Below are 21502 nucleotides of genomic sequence, written 5' to 3'. Positions count from 1 at the left end.
CTCCAGAGTCCAGTGGCATGTTTTAAACCACACCATCCGATGCTTGGCATTGCACTTGGAGATGTGAGGCTCACATACAGCTTCTCAGCCATGGAAACCCATTCCATGAATCCCGCCGCACAGTTTTTGTGCTGATATTAATGCCAGTGGAAGTTTAGAACTCTTCAGCTATGACATTAGTGTTGGCGCCTTTACGCACCATGCGCCTCAGCACTCGATGACCTCACTCTGTGAATTTACGTGTTCTTCCGCTTCATGGCTGCTTTAGTTGCCGCTGTCCCTATACGCTTCCACTTTCCAATAATACCACTTACAGTTGACTGTGGAATATATAGCATAATTTCACATACTGACTTTTTGCAAAGGTGGCATCTACGTAGGCTACCATGCTTGAATTCACTGAATTTCAAAACAACCTTTTTCACAAATGTGTTTGTAAATGCAGACTGTCTACAGCTAGATGCTTGATTTTATACACCGGTGGCAATGAGTGTGAATGAAACACTTGAATTCAAGAAATAAGGGGCGTGTCACAATACTTTTGTCCATATTTAACCTATACATATATGTATAATACTTTATGGTCCAATTCTCTCTATTAACTAGTTGCTCATTAGCATGTATGTAGTAAGATATTGGCTGTTTAATAATACTTATAATAAAGCACATATTAATGCCTTATTCTGAATGACCATATTCTACTTCCCTTTACAATCCTACCCAATACCTAAACTTAACATCTACTTTACTGACTATTAATTAGGAGTTTATTGAGGCAAAAGTCATAGTCGATAATGAGAATTGGACCCTAATTGAACCATATGAATCATGCTCGATGAACTTGTGAAATTGATGCATTGATTTTTGCTTTTTTCCCCATTCCTCAGCATCTGTCAATGATATGCTTCTGCATCATGTTGGATTGATAAACACAAGAAAACAAATGGAACAGGTCCAGCCAACAAATGGAAAACAAATGGAACAGGTCCAGCCATTTGTCTGTTCTGTCTTTCTGTTAGTCTCTTTACATGAAGTACATCATCATCATAAACAGCGTGCTCCATTCATGTAGGCATAGTCGTTTATTAAAATGGACGTCTTTACATTTTGTACATTCCACCCACACCGGCATTGATTTACAAAGCAACAAACAGTTATTAATACAGTATGTACACACCAGTATCCATGTATATTTAGATGTATAAAATACTTAAAGTGGATGTAAAGGGATGTAGAGGATTTCCATTTAGTTGCCCGAGCTGAAAAGTTTACAATCTCACTTCAGACAGGAGGAAAAATTTGGTTGCACGTTTGACGAAGGGAACTTTTTTCTGGGAGAAACGCATCAGCAAATCAAAGCAAAGACTAAATAGCACACAAACTTTCCTACAACTGCATTTCAAGTGTGGAACTTGTGCTGGATCCACCACCCAAGATTGTGTACAATAGTATTTAAATAATTTAACTGTGACAAATTAGTTAAGATACAATTTCCCATTATCCTTGCAGCCATTGATCACTATAATACATTTTATATTTTCACTTGCTAAACCGTTTCTGTAAAAAACAAAGCAACCAGTCATCCTTTCCCTGGTTATAGCCGATGACATTTTTAGTATTTATTAAGTAGTAGGCAGTGTTTCTTCTATTCTTTTCCCCCTTCCACCTTTAAAATCCCACTATTTTCACTTTCACAGAGAAAATATTTCAGATACTTATTCAAATATGAGGTTACAGATTATTCTCAGGCAAAACCCTCTGCAGCCACTGTTGCTACTGTGCTTCCCCAAAAAACACAAATGTAATTGATTGTTAAAATATTTTTTGATCTTTAAAATCACAGCTTAGCATTAAGACATGAGGACTCACATCCACATCACCACATGCATATGAAAAACAAACATTTTGGATGTTATAAGCAACTTTAGCATTTAGTTATAGCATGTACACAAACACCATTGGAGTCCATTGGTTTGTTTGATATGACAACCTTTTTTTTATCTAAATATCACTTTGCATCTTAAACTTGTCTTTAAAGGGAAATATCAAGCCAAATCAACCTTGGGTTCTTGGGTTGTGCTAATTAATCAGACTTTCATTGCAGAATTTTACATAACACTGATGTAACTTTGAAGTTACCCAGATCGGCCTGTAGCCAGAAGATGAACATGGGAATTCTGAAAATATCTTCACTTTTTATCTCGGTTTAAAAGAGCTATGATGACCACAAACCATATTCATGATGACATTATGAAAATTATTTGTTTTCTTTTTAAGCATTTCTCCCTTATATTAAAATAATCATGATGCAATCCCTTAAGGCTATAACCTGTCACTCTCTGAGAACAGAGCAAGTGACTTTGGTGTTTGTTTAATGAAAACTATTGATCGGCCAAATCGCATAAACCAATTTTTGAGAAGTCTGCTCGCAGGGAACAGATAGTCAAGACACTAGCAATTTGACCTCAAACAGTTTGCAAATAATAGTTAGTTAACATGGATACCACCCACTTAAAAGCTAAATATTTCAAGACGGACCAGTCATAAGGCAATGCTAAAAAGATCAACCAGTAGACAGTCTTGTTTTGGGGGGTTTAGTTTGACGTTCATTAAAAAGTTCATATTCATTGTCAGTGTTGTGTGTATAGAATAAATAGTATCTCAAACTCCCAAACACTTATTAGTTGACTGACTCCCTCACACACAGGGAAAGCAGGTCCTGCTCTTGCGAGGGCTCTGAACAGTCTGTTGCCCTATGCATGTGTGCGGCACAGGTGTAACGCCAGAATGTGTCGCCTGCCCCACAGATCAGCTTCATGTGTGATTGCTGCGGTGGGCATTTTCATGTTGGCGCTTTGGCAAGTCCAGGGCTTTCTTGGCGACACAGTGAATGTGGACCGGCGTTCCGCCAGGCAAGCAGGCGCAGTCTGGCTCGCTGAAGGTGTTGTGGCACAGCTGGCATCCCTTCTTTTCAGACACTAATATTGGGCCGCCTCGATACTTCAGCTGTGCAACACAGAATGCAGTGGTTAGTGGGTCAATAACATGCACTGTAGTGGTCAAGTGTATATAAAAAACGTTATTTGTGTTGGTTTCATTAGGTTTTGATGAACAAAAATAAAATGTATACACTAAAATAAATCTGTTCAAAAGTTTGGGGTCGGCCTTACACATTTACCAAAAGTGACAGTAAAGACATTGTTACAAAAGATTTCTATTTCAAATAAATGCTGTTCTTTTGAACTTTCCATTTTCAAATTTTTTTGCAGTTGTTTTCAAAATTGATAGCAAGAAATGTTTCTCAAGCATTAAATCAGCATATTAGAATGATTTCAGAAGGATCATGTGACTGAAGACTGGAGACCCCGAACTTTTGAACAGTAGTGTAAAGAGTGTACAGACCAATCATTTAAAAGAAGTTTTACAAATATTTAAATATTTACTTATTTCATACAAATATCATGTATTATTAAATTCACACTGCATGACATTTTTTTGCAATCTGAACTAATTCAGAAAAAATTAGATAATGTGACTTTTTGACCTTGACTTTACCATATGACTGATTTTTCAAACAAATATTTTCCCAAATAGTCAAGTTTCATTATTTTTTTCCCCTAAGAAATAATAGGCTAATAAAATATGTCGGACAACTATTCGGTTCTATTTTCAATAATTTAATTATTTTTATGTTCTTGTTTTTTCCTCTGATATCTAGATATCAGTTGTATAACCCTGACATTTCTTTTTACTTTATGCCCTGCAAAAATATAAAAATGAAATTTACAGACAGACATGCGAGTGAGGTTACTCTACAGGTAAAAATATAGAAGTGCCCGGCCCACTGTTTGTCCCTTTATTGAGATAGGATAGTATAGAGAACTGATAAGACATGAAGTGGGAGAGAGAGTGGGACAGGATCAAGAAAGGTCCCTAAGCCAGGACTTGTAGCTACGGTTCGGGGTGACCCGAGTTCATGTCGAAGCTCTGCCCACAAGACAGGCTACAATAGGCTCTGACATAAAAACATAATTCACGAGAACTCACCCTGTCATGCTGAAGCTGGAGGTTTTGTGCCCGGGCCAGCCCCACTGCAACCTGGGAAGTGCAGCGTGCATGTACACTAGCCCTCAGCGCCCCACACAGGAAAGGACGGAGTAACGGTAGAGACCACTCCTCTGGAAGGAGCTTTAACACATGCACTGCGTCAAAATCTTCAGCATGTCGGTTAAGCAGGTCGACTGCAGCTATTGTTTGTGCCCCTCCCGGTAAATCCGGGTCCAAGTAAACGCTCAAGAGTTGGTGGAAAAGCTTCTGACGGTAGGACCGGTCCTGAGATGCAGAGGCCCAAGAGCAGTATTCCTCAGCCGCAGGAGAGTCTTTGAGCTGGTGCACTAGAATGTGCAAGGCCTTGTCATGTTCTTCTAACTTTCCATGAAGTGTAGCTCGCTCAAGTAGCAGCAGCTCGGAGTCCTGAATTTTACCTACAAGCAGATCAAACCATAATTTAACTTTTAACACTAGGCATACACACATATATTGCGATTTCAATTTCAACTGCGATATGATAAATACGGTTCTCTCATAAAAATCTCATATGCCACCATAAAGACATAAAATCAGAAACTAACAATCAATGCCTTTTGCCCACACTCTTCTGCCATATACTTACTCTATAAGGGTGTTCACACTTGTAAAAGGACCAGTTTAGAAATATTTCAGTATATAATGAGTTCACTTTGCATTCACTCATCTTTTTTAAATTCAATTAAATGAATATTGTGTCAGTCCATTTTACATTCACCATTGTTTTTGGAACCCAATCAGTGTAAATGTATTATTTGTATTATCACCATAACCCCCTAACTATAAAACATTAAGGGAAGGAAAGAAATTACATTTCTAACGTAATACTTTTGTACTACACAAATTAGTATAGCCTATATTAAAACATTTTTTAGCTTTACAGTACTAATATATTTGTCTTAATTGCCTTTACTTTCATGCATTATTTTGTAGTAAAAACAGAGTTCCTTTAAAGCTGCAGTCCGGCACTTTTTTGGGTTTAAAAATATATTTAAAAAAAATTTGAAAAAAAACGTAACCAGCCAGTGTTAAAAACGATCTGCTTGCCTTACCTCGATTCAAAACGGTAAGCTTGTAATGATTTTAATTCCAGTGGTACTGGTAGATTTCCGCGGGAATTTCGATCATGTCTTTGCGTCATTACGTCACTTCTGTACACATAGAGAAGGAGTCCCGGCTAGTCGGCTATATAGCGTGCGAGGATGATGGAGGTGGAGATTTAGCTTAGCACTTGGGATGGCGGATCCCGAAAGTTTAAAGCGACAATCACCAGTGACAACTGGAGATTCACCAGTTGTAAAACCCAAAAGACTTTTATTTCAAAGAGAAACAGTTCTAAGGAACATTCATTTGTTGGTATGACAATTAGAATTTATACTGCACAGAAATGAAAACTGAACTACAGTAGCCCTAATACACATTAAATGTAGTCACGCAATAATGATGTAGTTAACATTAATAATTTGAGAACAAAATATATTTTTCACGTTTTGACGTGATAAGCAATCGTTAGATTTAATCAGCATGATATAGCCTACTGCAATGCTTCTCCCCACCCCCCATATTTGGTCAGAACAAAAGTGAATGTTACTTGTTCAGATGACATTTTCCGATGAAAATTCTAATGTTGGTCATACACTTTTAAAAAGTATACTCTGAGATTGCTGATGACAGTACAGTATCCACAGCGACGCAGCAGCGACAGGTTCTCCTCAATACATTGTGTTCATCCGCGCTGCTTCTTGCCGATTTACTACCCACGCACAGTTAATAATTCCGCGAATAACTGCAATTGCCGATTTCGAACAGAGATGGCGACAAAGAGGAAAAACGACGGACTGCAGCTTTAAGTTTCGGTGTATAATTGACAATTAATCTAAGATGTTACGCATTACAAATCTAGTGAAATGCTGTAAACCTCCATAAATAGTAATGTTTGAAATTAAGCAAATGTAAAAACAAAGTGCTTTCTCAATGCACAGAGTTTGTGTTTAGCAGCATTATTGCAAAGCATTTACTGGTAACACAAAACCTGAAAATAAATAAATTATTATACTTATTAATGGTCAAATGCAACAAGACATATCTGCAAACCCAAAGATCACTGGAATTTTATGCATAGATCGACACCTAGCTCTTACCTCTGCTGTCGGTGCCCCTTTCACAAAGGGACAATTCATTATACTGCAATCAAAGGATCAAGAGTCTTGTGTATATTGGAGAAGAGGCACAGGCATCCAGCTACTGGGCACCTACCTAGTAGTAACTGGACTCTGCAGAGATTGGACTCTTTCAGTAACCGCTGTAGTTTCTGGCGGGCAGCAGACAGTTGTTCCTCATTGGCTGATGGTCGTGATATCAAGCCCAGGACTTTGTCTGTATACAGCACGGCCAGATGTGTGTGATACTTCTCTTTCTGTAATAACAGACACAACACACAAGAGCTTTTTTATACTGCGCTTAAGGAATGCTCCACTTTTTTTGGAAATAGGCTCATTTTCCAACTCTTTGGTTTTACCGTTTTCAAATCCATTCAGCCAATCTCCGGGACTGGCGGTAGCACTTTTAGCATAGCTTAGCATAGATCATTGAATCTGATTAGACCGTTAGTATCTCTCTCAAAAAAATTACCAAAGAGTTTCCATATTTTTCCTATTTAAAACTTGACTCTTCTGTAGTTACATTGTGTACTAAGACCGTGTAAAATGAAAAGTTGTGATTTTCTAGGCCAATATGACTAGGAACTATACTCTCATTCCTGCGTAATAATCAAGGAACTGTGCTGCCATACCAGCAGGCGCAATGATATTACAAACAAAGTGCCGGTCACGTTGGAAGTTAACTAGCTGGGGACTATTTTCAGGCGCTGCGTAATATCATTGCACCTGCTGCACACATGGTACAGCAGGAGAGTTACTTGATTATTACGCATGAATGAGAGTATTAGTTCCTAGTCATATTGGCCTAGAAAATCACAACTTTGAATTTTCTGTCGGTCTTAGTACACGATGTAACTACAGAAGAGTCAAGTTTTAAACAGGAAATATATCGAAACTCTTTGGTAATTTTTTTGAGAGAGATGCTAACAGTCTAATCAGATTCAATGATCTATGCTAAGCTATGCTAAAAGTGCTACCACCAGACCCGGAGATCGGCTGAATGGATTCGAAAACGGTAAAACTCAACTGTTTAACTCTAGGGGAGTTGGAAAATGAGCCAATTTCCAAAAATAGTGGAGTGTTCCTTTAACCCCAGGATATCATCGTTCTATACACCAAACCAACGCATTGCAGAATGGATTCGAAAAAGTACAGCGAATGGATTGTTTCAGAATGGATTGTTTCAAATACAAACAAGTACAGCGAAGTTACAATGTTATACTAGTTGCTTAGCAACAGACAACCAAAAGTACCACGTATTCATGTGCTTTGGACAGTCACAGAAACACGGCGCACTGTTTCAGCATTTGAAAGGAAAAGTGTCAAATGATGACAAAAAACACGTCAATTGGACTGAATTTAAGTGATTCTTAGCTTTATAGTCTGAAAATTATATTCAGGATCAAATTAATACTTCAGTCAGCAATATATACTGTAATTCGAGGATGCGTAATGCTTGAGTATTTATGTAAACAAAGGCATTCATCCAATCAGTGACGCTGACAACCCAAATAAAGATGTTAACCCAGAGTTTAGGAATGTACAGTGTGAAACGTCAGTTTATAAATACCCAGGATTAATTGTTAACCCTGGGTAAATTATGAGTAATGTGAAACGAAGGAAGATAACCCAGGACTCCGTTTACCCAGGGTTTAGAATGACCCAGGGTTAACTAGCATGAAAAGCCCTAAAGAGTTGGGCAACCTTTTAGCATATAGTAGGTACAGCACTTGACTAAAGAATCAATAATGCGTTGGCAGTGGTGCTATTACCTGCAATTTCTTCTCTAGCACCAGGTGTTCCAGGTAAAGCAGAAGGGCCTGACTGTGTTTCTCCAAATACGCAATCACATCATTTGGGTTTAACTGCCCTATCTTCTCCTCTGAGATAGGCCTTTTGGTGAAGATTTGCACACCAATCTGTAGGTGATCCAAAAGATAGAGACAGCTAGTCAATCACACCCTGTAGAATAATCTGTAGATAACCGATAAAGCTCCCTCTCACCTAAAATAGTTCATTACAATGAGGATGAAGTACACACCTTTTGATCTTTCTGTAGTGCCCAGTCTGCATGCCGCCACACAAGGTCAAGGTTGGAGCAGAAACTAAGAAAATCCACAACATATTCAAACAGATCTGGTCGTGTGGAGTCCTGGAGATCTCCATTGACAATCTTAACCCACATCTACAACAGGACAGAAAAAAAAAAGCTCTTAATCAATCACATGATAGCACATCCAATTGTAAGGTTCTTAAATTGAACTGCATATTGCTTAACATGAATATTCCAGTTAAAATACACACAGACATCCCCTTACCTGTTCCTCCAGAACTATTTACTACTGATTTATTACTGCTACTTTGTAACTGGTCATGACACAAACTGAAACACTGTAATCACTGTACATTTACACGGAGAAGATTGGGGAGCAATTTTATCACACCAGTCTTATGGTGCGTTCAAGTCATCTCGTAAAGATCATATTTACGCACATGAACGCCACCACAATGTCGTAAATACGGGTGGAAAGTCCTGGATATTCTTTAAGCCCCAAATTTATTGAGTTGGGGGTGTGTCAGAGAGAAACATTGCGTAATAACACAATATTTAAAGGTATTTAGCAGTGATATAATCAGGCTTTTCTATTTACAGTGAAGTAAGCTAATTGCCTGCACAGAATATGATGGCATTATAATATAACAATGTAATATACGATAAATTGTGCAGTGGCAACATAAAAACCAAAGTAGACCTGATGCACATTTCTTTCTTCTTAATCTTCTAGAACTAGAGTTTAAGAACCTTGCTGTATTTTTGTGTAATTGAGAAAGTATACCGCCATCTTACTCCGACCAAAGTGACTTGAGCGCAGCTGCCGTAAACACGACTTCCCACCTCGTAAATACGAACTTCCCAGGAGGACCTGAACGCACCATTAACTTGGATAGGCCGATACATCATCCAGGAAGATTAACTGGCCAATACGTGGCCATTAGAATATCAGTCTCAGCCAAAATCTGCATAAGACTTACTGACGAACAGAAACATTTACTCTGCACAATGTCAGTTTGAAAATTGACAGAAAAAGCCTTACCAAATGGGTAGTGCATTTTCATGTGTCTGTGAATTTAAGTAAATATAGCATGAAAGTGATCATTAAAACTCTACAAATGTGTTCATTTTATTTGCCACTATTAAGTTGTATTTACATATCTACACACACTACCATTCAAAAGTTTTGGGTCAGTAAGATTGAAAAATAAATTATATTCTAATAATTTTATTCAGCAAGTATGAATTAAAAGAAATGCTACAATGCTCCCTTTCTGTTCTTTTAAAAGGGATAGTTCACCCAAAAATGAAAATTCTATCCTCATTTCCTCACCTTCAAGTTGTTTCAAACCTGTATGAATTTCTTTCTTCTGCTGAACACAAGATATTTTGAAGAATTTAGAAGAACAGTTGATGGGTCCTATTGACTTCCATCATGGTATGAAAAAAAAAAATACTTTGTGCTGGTTTGGAACAACTTGAGTTAATTATGTCAGAATTTTAATTTTTGGGTGAATAATCCTTGAACATTATTCTTAAAAGAATAATTTATCATGTAGCTGCTTTTCCACCGTTGGGCCAAATCGATCTCGTTGCTTAACGGTTCAATTCCGTGCCGGCCCGGCCCAGCCAGTATGGATACGGTTTCATTTTCCACTGTAGGGTTGATAATGGAGCTCTTTGGAATGTAATACAAATGCATCAGTCATTGCCTTTCTATTATTAACTTGTGTTTACTTCACTCAAATAGCACACTTGGCGACTACAGAGAAACTGGTAGTCAGGCACCAGACAAGTGACCAATCCTAAGTGGCGATGTCACTACACGCATTCTACTAGCGCAGTTGAGATTTCCGGGCTGAGAACGCTTTGTAATCCATCCGTGCCAAAACGGAGTTCAAGTAGAAATATATCCGTAACAGTTCCTTACGCAAAAATATTCAGCAGCACAACCATTTTCAACATTGAAAATATTAGATGCAAGATCAAATAAATGTTTCTTAAGCACCAAATCAGCATTTTAGAATGCTTTCTGAAGCATCACTGAAGACTGGAGTAATGATGCTGAAAATTCAGCTTTATCATCACTGAAAAAAATTATATCTTAAAATATATATATTGTTAATATTATTATATACAGGTTGTAATGAACTGTCTGTTAGGCTTCAATTTCTTTTTCCAAACTGCAGGATGAATCAAAATATTTTTCTGAGGTAATCAACAGAATGGCAAAGATGATGTCAGCAGAGCTTAAATTGTATTTTAATTCGGAAAATGCTTTTAAAATTGGCAGCAAACTTTTCCTAGCTTGTCACAATCAGAATGTTCAATAAGATCCCACCTGTAAAGCAGCAGAATCCTGACCGTTGTAGTGATATAGAAGTCCAAGAGCATAATACCTGAACAGAGAGAAACGCCATTAACAGTCAAATCACACACACATCAAGGAATACCGCAAGTTATTTAAACACTGTCATTTATTTAAGATTTAAAAATGTAATGTACTGCCATGGCAACTGCTGTGAATAAAAGGACAGACGGCATCGATGACTAATGCATCATAATGGTTTATAATTATAGCTTCGCAAAGCATCATATTTTGCACTAGAAATAGCTTTCTCGCAAAAATAAACCGTCAAAACTTTATCAACGGCTACTCAAAGAAATACAAAAGCGAGTACCCACTTGTGATGCTTCTCCAGCCAGGGGGCGCTGTCTGCCAGAAGACAGGCATTATCAGAGGCCAGCAAGTCCAGAAGACTCTCGTGGCCGGTCTCTGCGTACAGCTTTAGCAACGCCGTATCTACGTCTTCACGGAAACCATTAGCGCTGTCGCTGCTGCGCACCTCGTGTAGGTAGCTGATGAGAAAACATTTGAAGCGCTGTACCTTCTCCTGGTCCCCCTGCGTCAGGTGGTTCAGGTCAGCAAATTCATGAAGTGGTGGATGGCAACGTGTGAAAGAAGAAGAAGCGGGCAGGAGCAGCGGATAAAGAGAGATCAGCTCCCGTACATCCAGCTGTCCCTTCCTGAGATGGGCATCAGATAAAGCAACATTATTATTACAAGGTTTTTATTTTATTCAAATTTATTTTGCTGTATTATAAAAAAATAAAAATAAAAATTCCAGCCACATTAAAATAAAATGAACACTACAATGGAATCATGTGTTGTTGCTGTTAATTAAAACAAAGTATTAAAAATGTTTTTATTAATTGAAATAAAAAAAAAATATTGGATGAATCACTTAAACCAAAAATTTGAAATGTTGCCATGGCAACTACATGAAATAAGTTTAAGATGAAGTACTACAATGTATGGAAGCTTGTTTCCACCATAAAATAAAAAAATAAGTGTGACTTTTTAATCTCACAATTCTGACTATTGCAATTGAGAGTTTACAAAAAAAAAGTAAAAAATGCATGATATCAGAATTGCACGCATTTGTAAGAATGTCAGACTTTTTCCACTCAGAATTGGACTTCATAACTCGCAGTTATTTTTTAAAAATGTTTTATATCTCACGATTCTGAGAAAATAAGTAAAAATTGAGGGATATAAACTCTTAATTGTAAGGAAAAAAAGGTCAGAATTGCTATATATAAACTTGTCACTGTAACCTCACAATAAAGTCACAATTGCAAGTTTATATCTTACAATTCTGAAAAAAAAAAAAAAAAAAAATTGTAATTATGAGGAAAAAGAGCCAGAATTGTGAGATAAGCTGCAATTATATTTTACTTTTTTTAGTCTGTGGCAGAAACAAGTTTCCATAATGACTACAACTAAAAAATTTACATAAAAAAACTAATAAAATTCACAAAAGCACATAAAATTACTAATAACACGTAAATAAATACTATAAATTATAGTAAAATAACACTGGTGGCAACTGTCCATTTGCTCAATTTTTGAAGATAAGGTTTTAAAGATAAGGCTATGTTTTTACATAGTAAATTATTCCAATGTACCTTCTTGTCATCTGAAATATATTACAGTAGTACTTGCAATCTATGATTCAAATGGGTTAATAGTTTATGCCGCATGACATATAGCAACTTAAAATACATGCCGAATTCAACAGTGAATCCACTGATATATACGTCAGCCATTTATTCAGCTATTAGACAAGTTTCTGTTCTCCTTCCATTAGCATACGGCGATTAGGGTCAGGTGCGCAGAGGGATAAGAAGCAATTAGCAAAGAAGTTAATTAACTCCATTCAGTCATCCTCTGAAACATCTGGGCCTGAGCAGCAATTAACAGTATTAATTGCATGACAAAATGATGTACTTCACCTAAAATGCTCTTTCGCTTCTAAAAACTGAAGCTGGCCAAACTGGATGAATCCTGCTTGTTGGAGAATTCTTTTGTGCAATATCTACAACATAAAGAGAGAAAATGATCAATTAAAATCCTTTCTCCATTGAGAGAATTACTCTTGTATCTTACCGTAGTCAGAACGGCTCTGTGTACCTGATATTTCTCTTTGGGAATGTTTCTCTGTGCGGCCTCGGTGAGGGTCAGGGCTTCCTCGACTCGATGGCTTGCCAACAGGTCTTGGATCTGACGCTCCAGAGGGAGAGGCACCAGTATATACACCGCTTTTGATGAGGCCAACACCACCTTACCTGAGAAATTAGAGGCTTTTTAATTTTCATTTTTGGGTGAACTATCCCTTAAATTCCACAGAGTTGCAATGCAATGGGGAACATTGAGGGATGTAAAATGGATAACGTGCGTTTACATAAAACACCAATTTCACAGCCATGGAAATAAAGCCACATTCATGGAAATAAATGCTTTGGCATAAAGAACAGCACATTCATAAGACATGAGAATGTAAGGACTGATGATGATTAAACCGCTGAAAAATAATCAAGCTTGTGATCTGCACAATGATGAGTTTTTGACACGGGACGTATGGTGACTGACCTGATCCGAGCTTGTCATAACAAATTATATCAGACGCTCCTAAATAAATTGCCTTCACTACATTCTCTGCACTGCTTGCTTTATTAAATGTGAATGTGTCTGGTTTTCGCCCTCCCGATTCGAGCACTATCAAGCTTTAGCAAGACTTGACAGGAGAAAATTTCCCTGCTGCTTTGTAGGGAAATTTACCTCAGCACTTCAGAGAAATCAATACTTGTAAACACTAGACTGCAGCACAAGCAATCTAAAAGAATACCAACTAAGACACTGGAGATCTTTATTTATATAGATTTTTCAGCTGCTTCTTTACGGTTTCTCCTACAGGATTTTGTTCTGAAACTATTTTGTGGATTTCTATCTTTATCTCCATGTTCTCATATAAACAATTAAATCAGTTGTACTGAATTAAGTTTTACTAACCTCACAAATTTGCATCTTTAACATTGCTTTCAAAAATAAGTTCTCCGAGTGAAGGATCCCGTTACCTCTAAAGATAAAGCGTTGTCGGGATAATTTCGGTTTCGCGCATCTACCCCGAAGTGATAAAATTCTGTCTAAAAAATTCAGGCCAGACAAGTAGTTTTACTTGGTTTGTAGGGAATTACAAACCTGCGCACATATATTCAAATGCGCATAACTATAGAATTAATTATTGATGTGCACGTGAGCGCCATCAGCGTTTATTACAGGTTCGCATTTAAAGTCTGTGTAGAGAGAACGGTGTCGTCTTAGCGGCCTCTAATTTAATAACTAATGATCGTTGCGACGGAAGTGAATCAATCAAAACTAACTTTAGCTGGAAAATATCTTTATTCAAGAACCGCTATAAAGCCAAAACAATCTCTGTTACCTTAAATTAGCAATTTATCACTGTAAAGCAACTTTTGAAACAATCTACATTGTTAAAAATGCTATATAAATGACCGAGTGAGTCAAATGCGAGCTGATTCAGCCTGGAAATGAGTTGTCTGACTGATTCAGTCTGATCACAACTGAGATTGAGAATGACAGTCTGATTTGATAATCTGCTAATCAATATTGGATAAATGTGTATTTCAATGAAGAAAAGGCTGTGGTACATATATAGTTCTTCTTAGTTTACATGTCTACTGCAAAATGTTTTTTTTTTATGATCATGAGGGATTATAAATATTGCTATTATTATTATTGAAGCTAACTGAGAAAACATGCATCTATTCATTTGACTAATTTGTGTGAATTAAAGGGCACCCATTATGCACAATTTTATGTTTGAACATAAATGTGTTTTGGCAGTGTGTACCACCCTATAACGATAACAATCCACCCAGTGTTTTTTAAATTGAGCTAAAACTTCACATACACACTCTGGGGACATCACAGACTTATTTTACATCTTGTGAAAAGGGGCATAATAGGTGCCCTCTAATATTTTTTTTGTATAATCTACTTAAAAGATGCCGTACAGGAGGTGTGTTAGTTCTGACAGCTTGTGGCCATAACTAATGAGCAACATTATTAACACAATGGACCATTCAAAAAGGCAACCGTCTGAGGAATCATCCATAGTTAAAACAAAGTTTACAAGCAAAGAAGGAAAGTAAAAGAGCCCAAAATACAACTCGTATTAACACTGGGCTTGCAGGATTTAAAACCGTCACAGAGATGGTATTTTTCTTACTCGACGCGTCTATAGCCATTGTTATGTTGAATGCCAGTGTTTTCTTTAATAACAATATTTTAAATGAATTGCTTTCAATGACAATTGCTTTCCATGACAAACAACAGTGGAAGTCTAATGTTCAAAACACATTATTTTCAGTTATTTGTTGCCGTTTTTTAACAATGATCACCTGCGACCACCACGGGTATACCAGTATGCCTCAAACCATCATTTTTATCTGCACTGAAAAGCTGAGCTGATGTACTCGTGGACTAAATTAGTCTGGTATACGTCATCAATTTTCAACAACATTTTGATTAAAAATAAATGTAACAATTCACCAAATGCATGGGTGAATTGTTCACAATAAGATTTTATGCATTATTTTTTTCAAACGCTAAAAAACTATTTTGTTTATTGGTTTGACTGTTGTGTTTATGTTTTTAGAGAATATGTTGTGACAAGGGCGCGTAATGAATGACCACATGAATTTCCCCTTGTGGGACAATAAAGTTCACCTTGACCTTGAAATCATACAGATTCTGCAAGTATGGAAAGTGAAAAGAACAAGTGTAGTTTGAACCTTAGAGCCTGCAGAGCATTGACTTGCTCAACTATGAATGTAGATGCTATAAATAGAGCATATTCAACATTTAACTTGCCATAATTGAAAATGTGGTTACGAGAAAATGTACAGTGCATTAATATGCTGTAACTGTCTTGAGATCCAATCAACTCTAGAAAGACACATTTTCAATGTTTTGTTGTCTGAAAAAAAATGCCATTTAGATACACTGTACCTACGTCACCAGTACAACATATTAAACGGACTGTACTTTTAGCCTTCAATTAAAATATGTCATTACCAAGACTATGTTTTTCTGAGGTGCTATGAAGGAAGAAATCCTTATCCCCTTAAAATAGGCATGGCAAACTTACCTTAAAGGGATAATTCACCAACAAAAAAAATTTATTCTTGCCATTATTTACTCACCCTCAAGTTGTTACAAACCTGTATGAATTTCTCTCTTCTGCTGAACATACTGTAAAAGAAGATATTTTGAAGAATGTCAGTAACCAAACATTTGATGGGCCCCATTTACTTCCATAGTAATTATTTTCTCATACTACAGAAGTCAATGGGGCCCATCAACTGTTTGGTTACCCATATTCTTCCTTTTGTTTTGCTTTTTTGTTTTGTTTAGCAGAAGACAGAAATTCATACAGGTTTGGAACAACTTGAGGGTGAGTAAATGACAATTTTAATTTATGTCTGAACTATTGCTTTAATATTCCAATGTTCTTCTTTAACCGAGAATACAGAGTAAGGGGCCACGGTTTTCCATTTCATGGCACTACACTACTTTTCCATAGTTTTTCAATGTAACGGCTAACGTAACGTATACGCAATCTAACATCATAAAGATAGATGGACGTCTTTAACCGTTTGAACTCGCATCTTTTGCAGTGTCTGGCACATGTAACAGATTTGTAAAAAATTGTTTTGTTCCACTGACCCAGGCCTCGTGTTTATACCAGCAGAAATGCGGTCTGCGTGAACCGGCCCTAATGTATGGGAATACACTCTTGCCTTCAAAATCCTGCAGAAGGTGTCCGTCTCTGAATGACAGTGTCTGTTTGAGCTGCTGGTCCAACATGCTGTGAACAGTCACAAAGCTTTCATCCAGCGCGACCACATACGGGAAACACACAGCCGCCGCGATCACGCTCTCGGACCAGCTCACCGGAGCACGCTGAGATATGCCTTCTGCATTAGCAAACATCCCTGAGAGATAAAGATACAGAGAGATGCATGACTCATCACAAATGATCACCATGAGCACAGTCACAGCAGAGAAGACAGCTTCATATCTCAGGTGGGCTGTTTCTGAACTTATAAAAAGCACACACAAAAAAAAACAGATATGCGCCATAGAAAACTATTTATGATACTCCTCAGGGTCATATAAGAGAGTCATTTTCTCAAAAACATTTAGGTTTACACAAAATCTCTTGTTTTATAGAGTGCTGCAGGGATGACATATTTTTGTAGACCAAAACCAGGAAACGAGTTCCATCATTCTGCAATCAATTAACAGTGTTTGGGGGTAACGCATTACGAGTAACGAGTGTTACGTTATCAAATTACTTTTTTAAAGTAACGAGTAAAGTAATGCATTACTTTTAAATTTACAACAAATATCTGAGTTACTTTTTCAAATAAGTAACCCAAGTTACTTTAATTTCCCATTTATTGATTAACACCTCTCCGAGGCGTTGTGTGCGCTGTGTAATGAATGGCGGTGGCTGTGGCTTTTTGTAGTTCTAGACTAAATGTGAGCATGCATTTACTCATTTCACTTGCACATAAACAGATTCATTATTCCTCAAAATGAATAAAAACAGTGAAATGCAAACTCAGAATACTAGGCAAATCTGCAATAATACATATAATTTATGTATTTAATCTCACTTTATTGACCAATGTCTTCGCTTCTGACCTTCGATGATCCAATTAATATAATAATAATAATTCATTACATTTATATAGCGCTTTTCTCTGCACTCAAAGCACTTTACACAGAAGGGGGAATCTCCTCAACCACCACCAATGTGCAGCATCCACCTGGATGATTAAACCATACTAAGCAAAAATTACTTTAGATAAACATTTGCGTTTCATTATTTTATGTTTTTATTGCTGAAGAAAGAGTGTTAAACTTTCTTTTCCTGCGTCCTATTCTGCTGCAGTTCGGAATGGCAGCAGAGATGAAAGGTTTGTATGAGCTGTCTCTACTCTATAGGCATGAGTTTGCATTTCCTTCAGCCTGAGGCTTATTATTTCACTTTGGTGTGAAAGGGCCTTTACATTTGCCAAAAAATAGAACTTTGTTATTAATAAACAAACAACCAAGCCCAGCCCAGGTGAAAATGTAAAAACCTAATGCATTACTTTCCATAAAACAGGCATGTGAACGCAGCTAAAGACAAAAAAAAGGTAAAACCTGACAGATATAATACAATACTTACATTTATGGTTGTCCTAATTTCTTTGCTTTCAAACTTTAAACCATTGAGCTTTCATTTTGGCGGACAACCACAGGAAGGCCTTAACGCTTCTCTTTGTTGATAACAGATTTATAAACGATTCTCATTATGAATTTGGTAAGATGGTTGGCAATGGCACATGTTGCATTCCCAAACGCAAATTATAAGTGACTCAAACACACATAGCACTTGCAGAGGGGCATTTACTGTGAATCTAAACAGAAAATGAACACAGTGTTGTTCTTTACTCTGAAACATGTAGCGCATCCGAACTATATATTTATCACAACCGTTGTGATCTGATAATTGCATTAAGCCATATCACATTCTCACAACAATGCATTGTCAAAATTCATTATAAAAAAAAAGTTACCGGGCAACTGGCGAGTAACACCGTTTCACCGGTGCATCGATTTTTACTTGCATTTGGCACCTCGAACCATGGCAAACCACGGCTCGTGCAGGGCTGTCAAGAAGCAATCCGTGCATGAAATTAATGTATTAGAAAACGTAACATTTTGCAGTTTATTTAGTGATTGTTTAAGGCCATTTCGTGATTTTAATTATCATACAGTAACCAACTGTATTATTTTCTGCAAAATCCAAAAGTCAATGGAAAAATGTTTTGGGGTTTTTGTTGAGGAAACCAGGGTGATGATGCTAACTTCTGGGTTGTTCTACAAAAACACGCCATCACTGCAGCACTCTATTGGTAGCAAAATCAATTATTTTTTCACTAAACAAATTATAGAATGAGAGTAATATTATCTAGATTTTCTATAGACATACATTTGAAATTAGTATTACTATCTCCTGAACCATTAAACTGATGACAGCAAAAAAAAAAAAAAAAAAAAAATAGGAAAAAAGTTAACTTCTAAAAATTCACCACAGATCTAATTAAAATCCTCCAAATTAAGTGTATATCCTCAATGTCACGGATGACTGCTTCAATAGGGCAAAGAAAAACCTAATGCTGGTGCTAGCGTTTAATGAAATGGGAATAAAATTGGTGGAAAAAATGAACACGTGTACTGATCAGTGTTGTGTTCGGTCATGTAACTCACCAAGCCCGCCTGGGCCAGCCAGAAGAAACTCTTCCCGGCCGATCCTCTTAACAATGGGTTTCCTTTCTTCACAGTCATAAGGGAACAGATCCTGAGAGGCTCCTGTGCTATAGTTCAGAATCATATACTGTGTGGACAGGGCAAGACAGATATTGTACCCGTCCAGGCTAAGGGCACAGGGCTGTTCTGGTGTGGTCACTTCCTTTAACATGTCCACTCTGTCCTCATGGACCGTACATATCTGGACTGCCCGTCTGCGTGCCAAAACCACCGCCATTTCCACACAGAACGCATCCCCTGTCACCGGATTCTCGTTGATACAAAACGCAGTCACACCTTTGAGCTTAATGCCACCAAAGGGGACAAGCTCCAGGGTAACCATGTCCACAACAGTGATGGTTGAATCACAGAGGACGATTAGACGTTCCAAAGCAGAGGCGGCCTTCAGTTCTGCTACTGGCTTCTTCAGGCCCAGGTATTTGTGGAGGAGTTTCTGGGCGTTGTAGGCCAGCTTACCTTTGGCTGTCATGTGCTCCTCTAGTATGAAGTGATGGATGAAGCAGTCATTAGTGCCCAGGAACAAATGTTGGCCACAGCACTCAATGCATTCGATGTTTATCCGCACTTTTTCACCCATCACCTGCTCCCGCTCCACAGCGGGAACCAGCTCAAAAGCTTTCACACTCATGGTGCCAACCACATCTACCGTGGGAGAGAAAACAGAAACAAAACCGGAGTTTAGACTTACACTGGTAACAAGTTTGAGCAATGTTATAAGGAATATTGGTAACACTTTACAATAAGGTTCATTAGTTAACATGAACTAAGAATGAACAATACTTCTAAAGCATTTACTAATACATGTAACAATACTGTAACAAACGTAGTGCCCATTGTTAGTTCAGTTAACAAATTAACCTTATTGTAAAATGTTACCAGAATAGTAGGCTATATAATAATACTGCTGTACAAGCCTAAACTAAAGCTCTTTTTCTCTCTTTTCCACATCTTCAGTAAGAGAGAAAACAAACAAAATCTTAAGTTACTTTGGACTTGCACTGACAACAAATATGAGCAATATTATGAAGACATTAGATTAATAATACAAATTGTACAAATAATTTTAAAAAGGTGAAGTAGACAATGATATAAATAGTTTGAATAATAATGAGACACGTTTGGGTGCCTCCATACAAACAGAAAAGCAAAAATGGTTTCTTAATGCCACTTATTGGTATAATTCATCATAATAAAATATTCTACAGCTAGAAATCACAGCTCTGACAGTCAAACACAAAAACGGGTGCCTATTATTAACCTGTGGTTTGTATTACACGCAGGTGCATTAGTACTACTTATAGACATATAGCCTACTATCCGCTTCCTTTAAAACAAATAACGTTAAGGCATTTCAGTCTTAGAAAGTTATTTACAAGATAATTGTCTGTCCAACCAGTCAAAGGCCACGCTAGCAAAACATAACAAGATTCATCAACACAAACACTTACTCGATTCCTCTTTCAAGCACCAGCACCTGCTTCACATCCACGCAAACAGCCCAGTATGAGCATTTATATGACCGACAGACAGTGCTTTGATTACGGGTGATCATGGGAGTGCGTTTCAAAACCTAGTGAGATGCCTATCTAGACAGCATTATTGGGGGGAGTTTTCCAAACGTCCGCACCTATTATGCCATATTAAAAGCTGTACTGGAAGACAGCTCGCTAGGTTATAAAACACAGCCTGCGTGTTTGGTCGTGTGTGTGTCTGTGTGTTGCGGCATGCAGACAGCGCAGGTGACGCGACAGGTGATGTGAAAGAAAGCCGAGCGCATATCGTACCCCAGCCTTGGCCAGTGCGGTCCTGATTTGAGAGATGGCAGCGTTTTCACGGCCTGCCAGTTTCATTCAAGCGCCACACTCCACCTCCCTCTATCTCTCTCTCTCCCTGCTGTAGCGCTTCCTGTTTCTCCGCCGAAATACATCCGGCCACGTGATGAGGGTGGGTTCTGGCTTTTTGATTGGAAAGCGTTTATGAAAATTAATTATGAAAGCGAAATGTGTTCAAATTTTGCTTTTGCACTAATGCATTTTAAATTACACGTTTTATTAGTCGTTTTAAAAATATATATTATTATTTTTAAATCAGCTAATTATTATTCTTGATCTGTGGCGCTTGGTTAGAATGTTTACACGTTTGTAGTCCTGAAACCCTAAAGATCACCCGTTTCGAGTTATGGCATCCTTCTGGAAGTTCTAATGGCTTTTCAAACAGAATCATATATGAATTATTTTGTATTTCTGCATTTAGCAGATTAAAAATGTAATTTTACATTTTACCACAAGGTGGAGCCACAGGCCAGTGTCTTCTAGTCCAACATCTGACGACTGTTGTGTTACAACATGCTCAATTTTTGTTTTGTTTTTTACACATGTAGGTTATGTGTCCATACTGGAGATGTTGATCTATTAAATATTTTCCATATAACAAATTGAACCTTAGGTAAGAATA

General features: G+C 37.5%; 1 protein-coding gene across 2 annotated transcripts; it reads right to left on the bottom strand.

The window, feature by feature from the left end:
• Positions 1-1060: 1060 nt before the first annotated feature.
• On the bottom strand, positions 1061-20981 carry tgfbrap1 (transforming growth factor, beta receptor associated protein 1). Of its 2 annotated transcripts, none has more exons than XM_079628248.1 (12): positions 20833-20981; positions 18989-19690; positions 16465-16659; positions 12773-12927; positions 12595-12677; positions 10984-11325; positions 10640-10697; positions 8287-8430; positions 8018-8164; positions 6343-6502; positions 4048-4484; positions 1061-3006 (listed from the first exon to the last, which is right to left on the bottom strand). In XM_079628248.1, exons 2-12 carry the CDS (start codon positions 19674-19676, stop codon positions 2815-2817), a joined length of 2601 nt encoding a protein of 866 aa, XP_079484374.1. In that variant the 5' UTR covers positions 19677-19690; positions 20833-20981; the 3' UTR covers positions 1061-2814. The 2 variants fall into 2 exon arrangements, with proteins under 2 accessions (XP_079484374.1, XP_079484375.1); XM_079628249.1 differs by having other exon boundaries at positions 20497-20962.
• Between the last annotated feature and the right edge of the window lie 521 nt (positions 20982-21502).

The sequence above is a fragment of the Phoxinus phoxinus genome (assembly GCF_949152265.1).
Source record: "Phoxinus phoxinus genome assembly, chromosome: 11".
Lineage (NCBI taxonomy): Eukaryota > Metazoa > Chordata > Actinopteri > Cypriniformes > Leuciscidae > Phoxinus > Phoxinus phoxinus.
This window is presented reverse-complemented; position numbering and strand designations above follow the sequence as displayed.

Excerpts from the sequence above, each read along its gene's own strand:
- tgfbrap1 (XM_079628248.1), bottom strand. The coding sequence starts at position 19,676 with ATGAGTGTGAAAGCTTTTGAGCTGGTTCCCGCTGTGGAGCGGGAGCAG. Across the intron at positions 8,165-8,286 it reads CACTACAGAAAGATCAAAAG|ATTGGTGTGCAAATCTTCAC; the intron begins GTGTGTACTTCA and ends GATCACCTACAG. Across the intron at positions 4,485-6,342 it reads CAGAGTCCAGTTACTACTAG|GTAAAATTCAGGACTCCGAG; the intron begins GTAGGTGCCCAG and ends ATCTGCTTGTAG.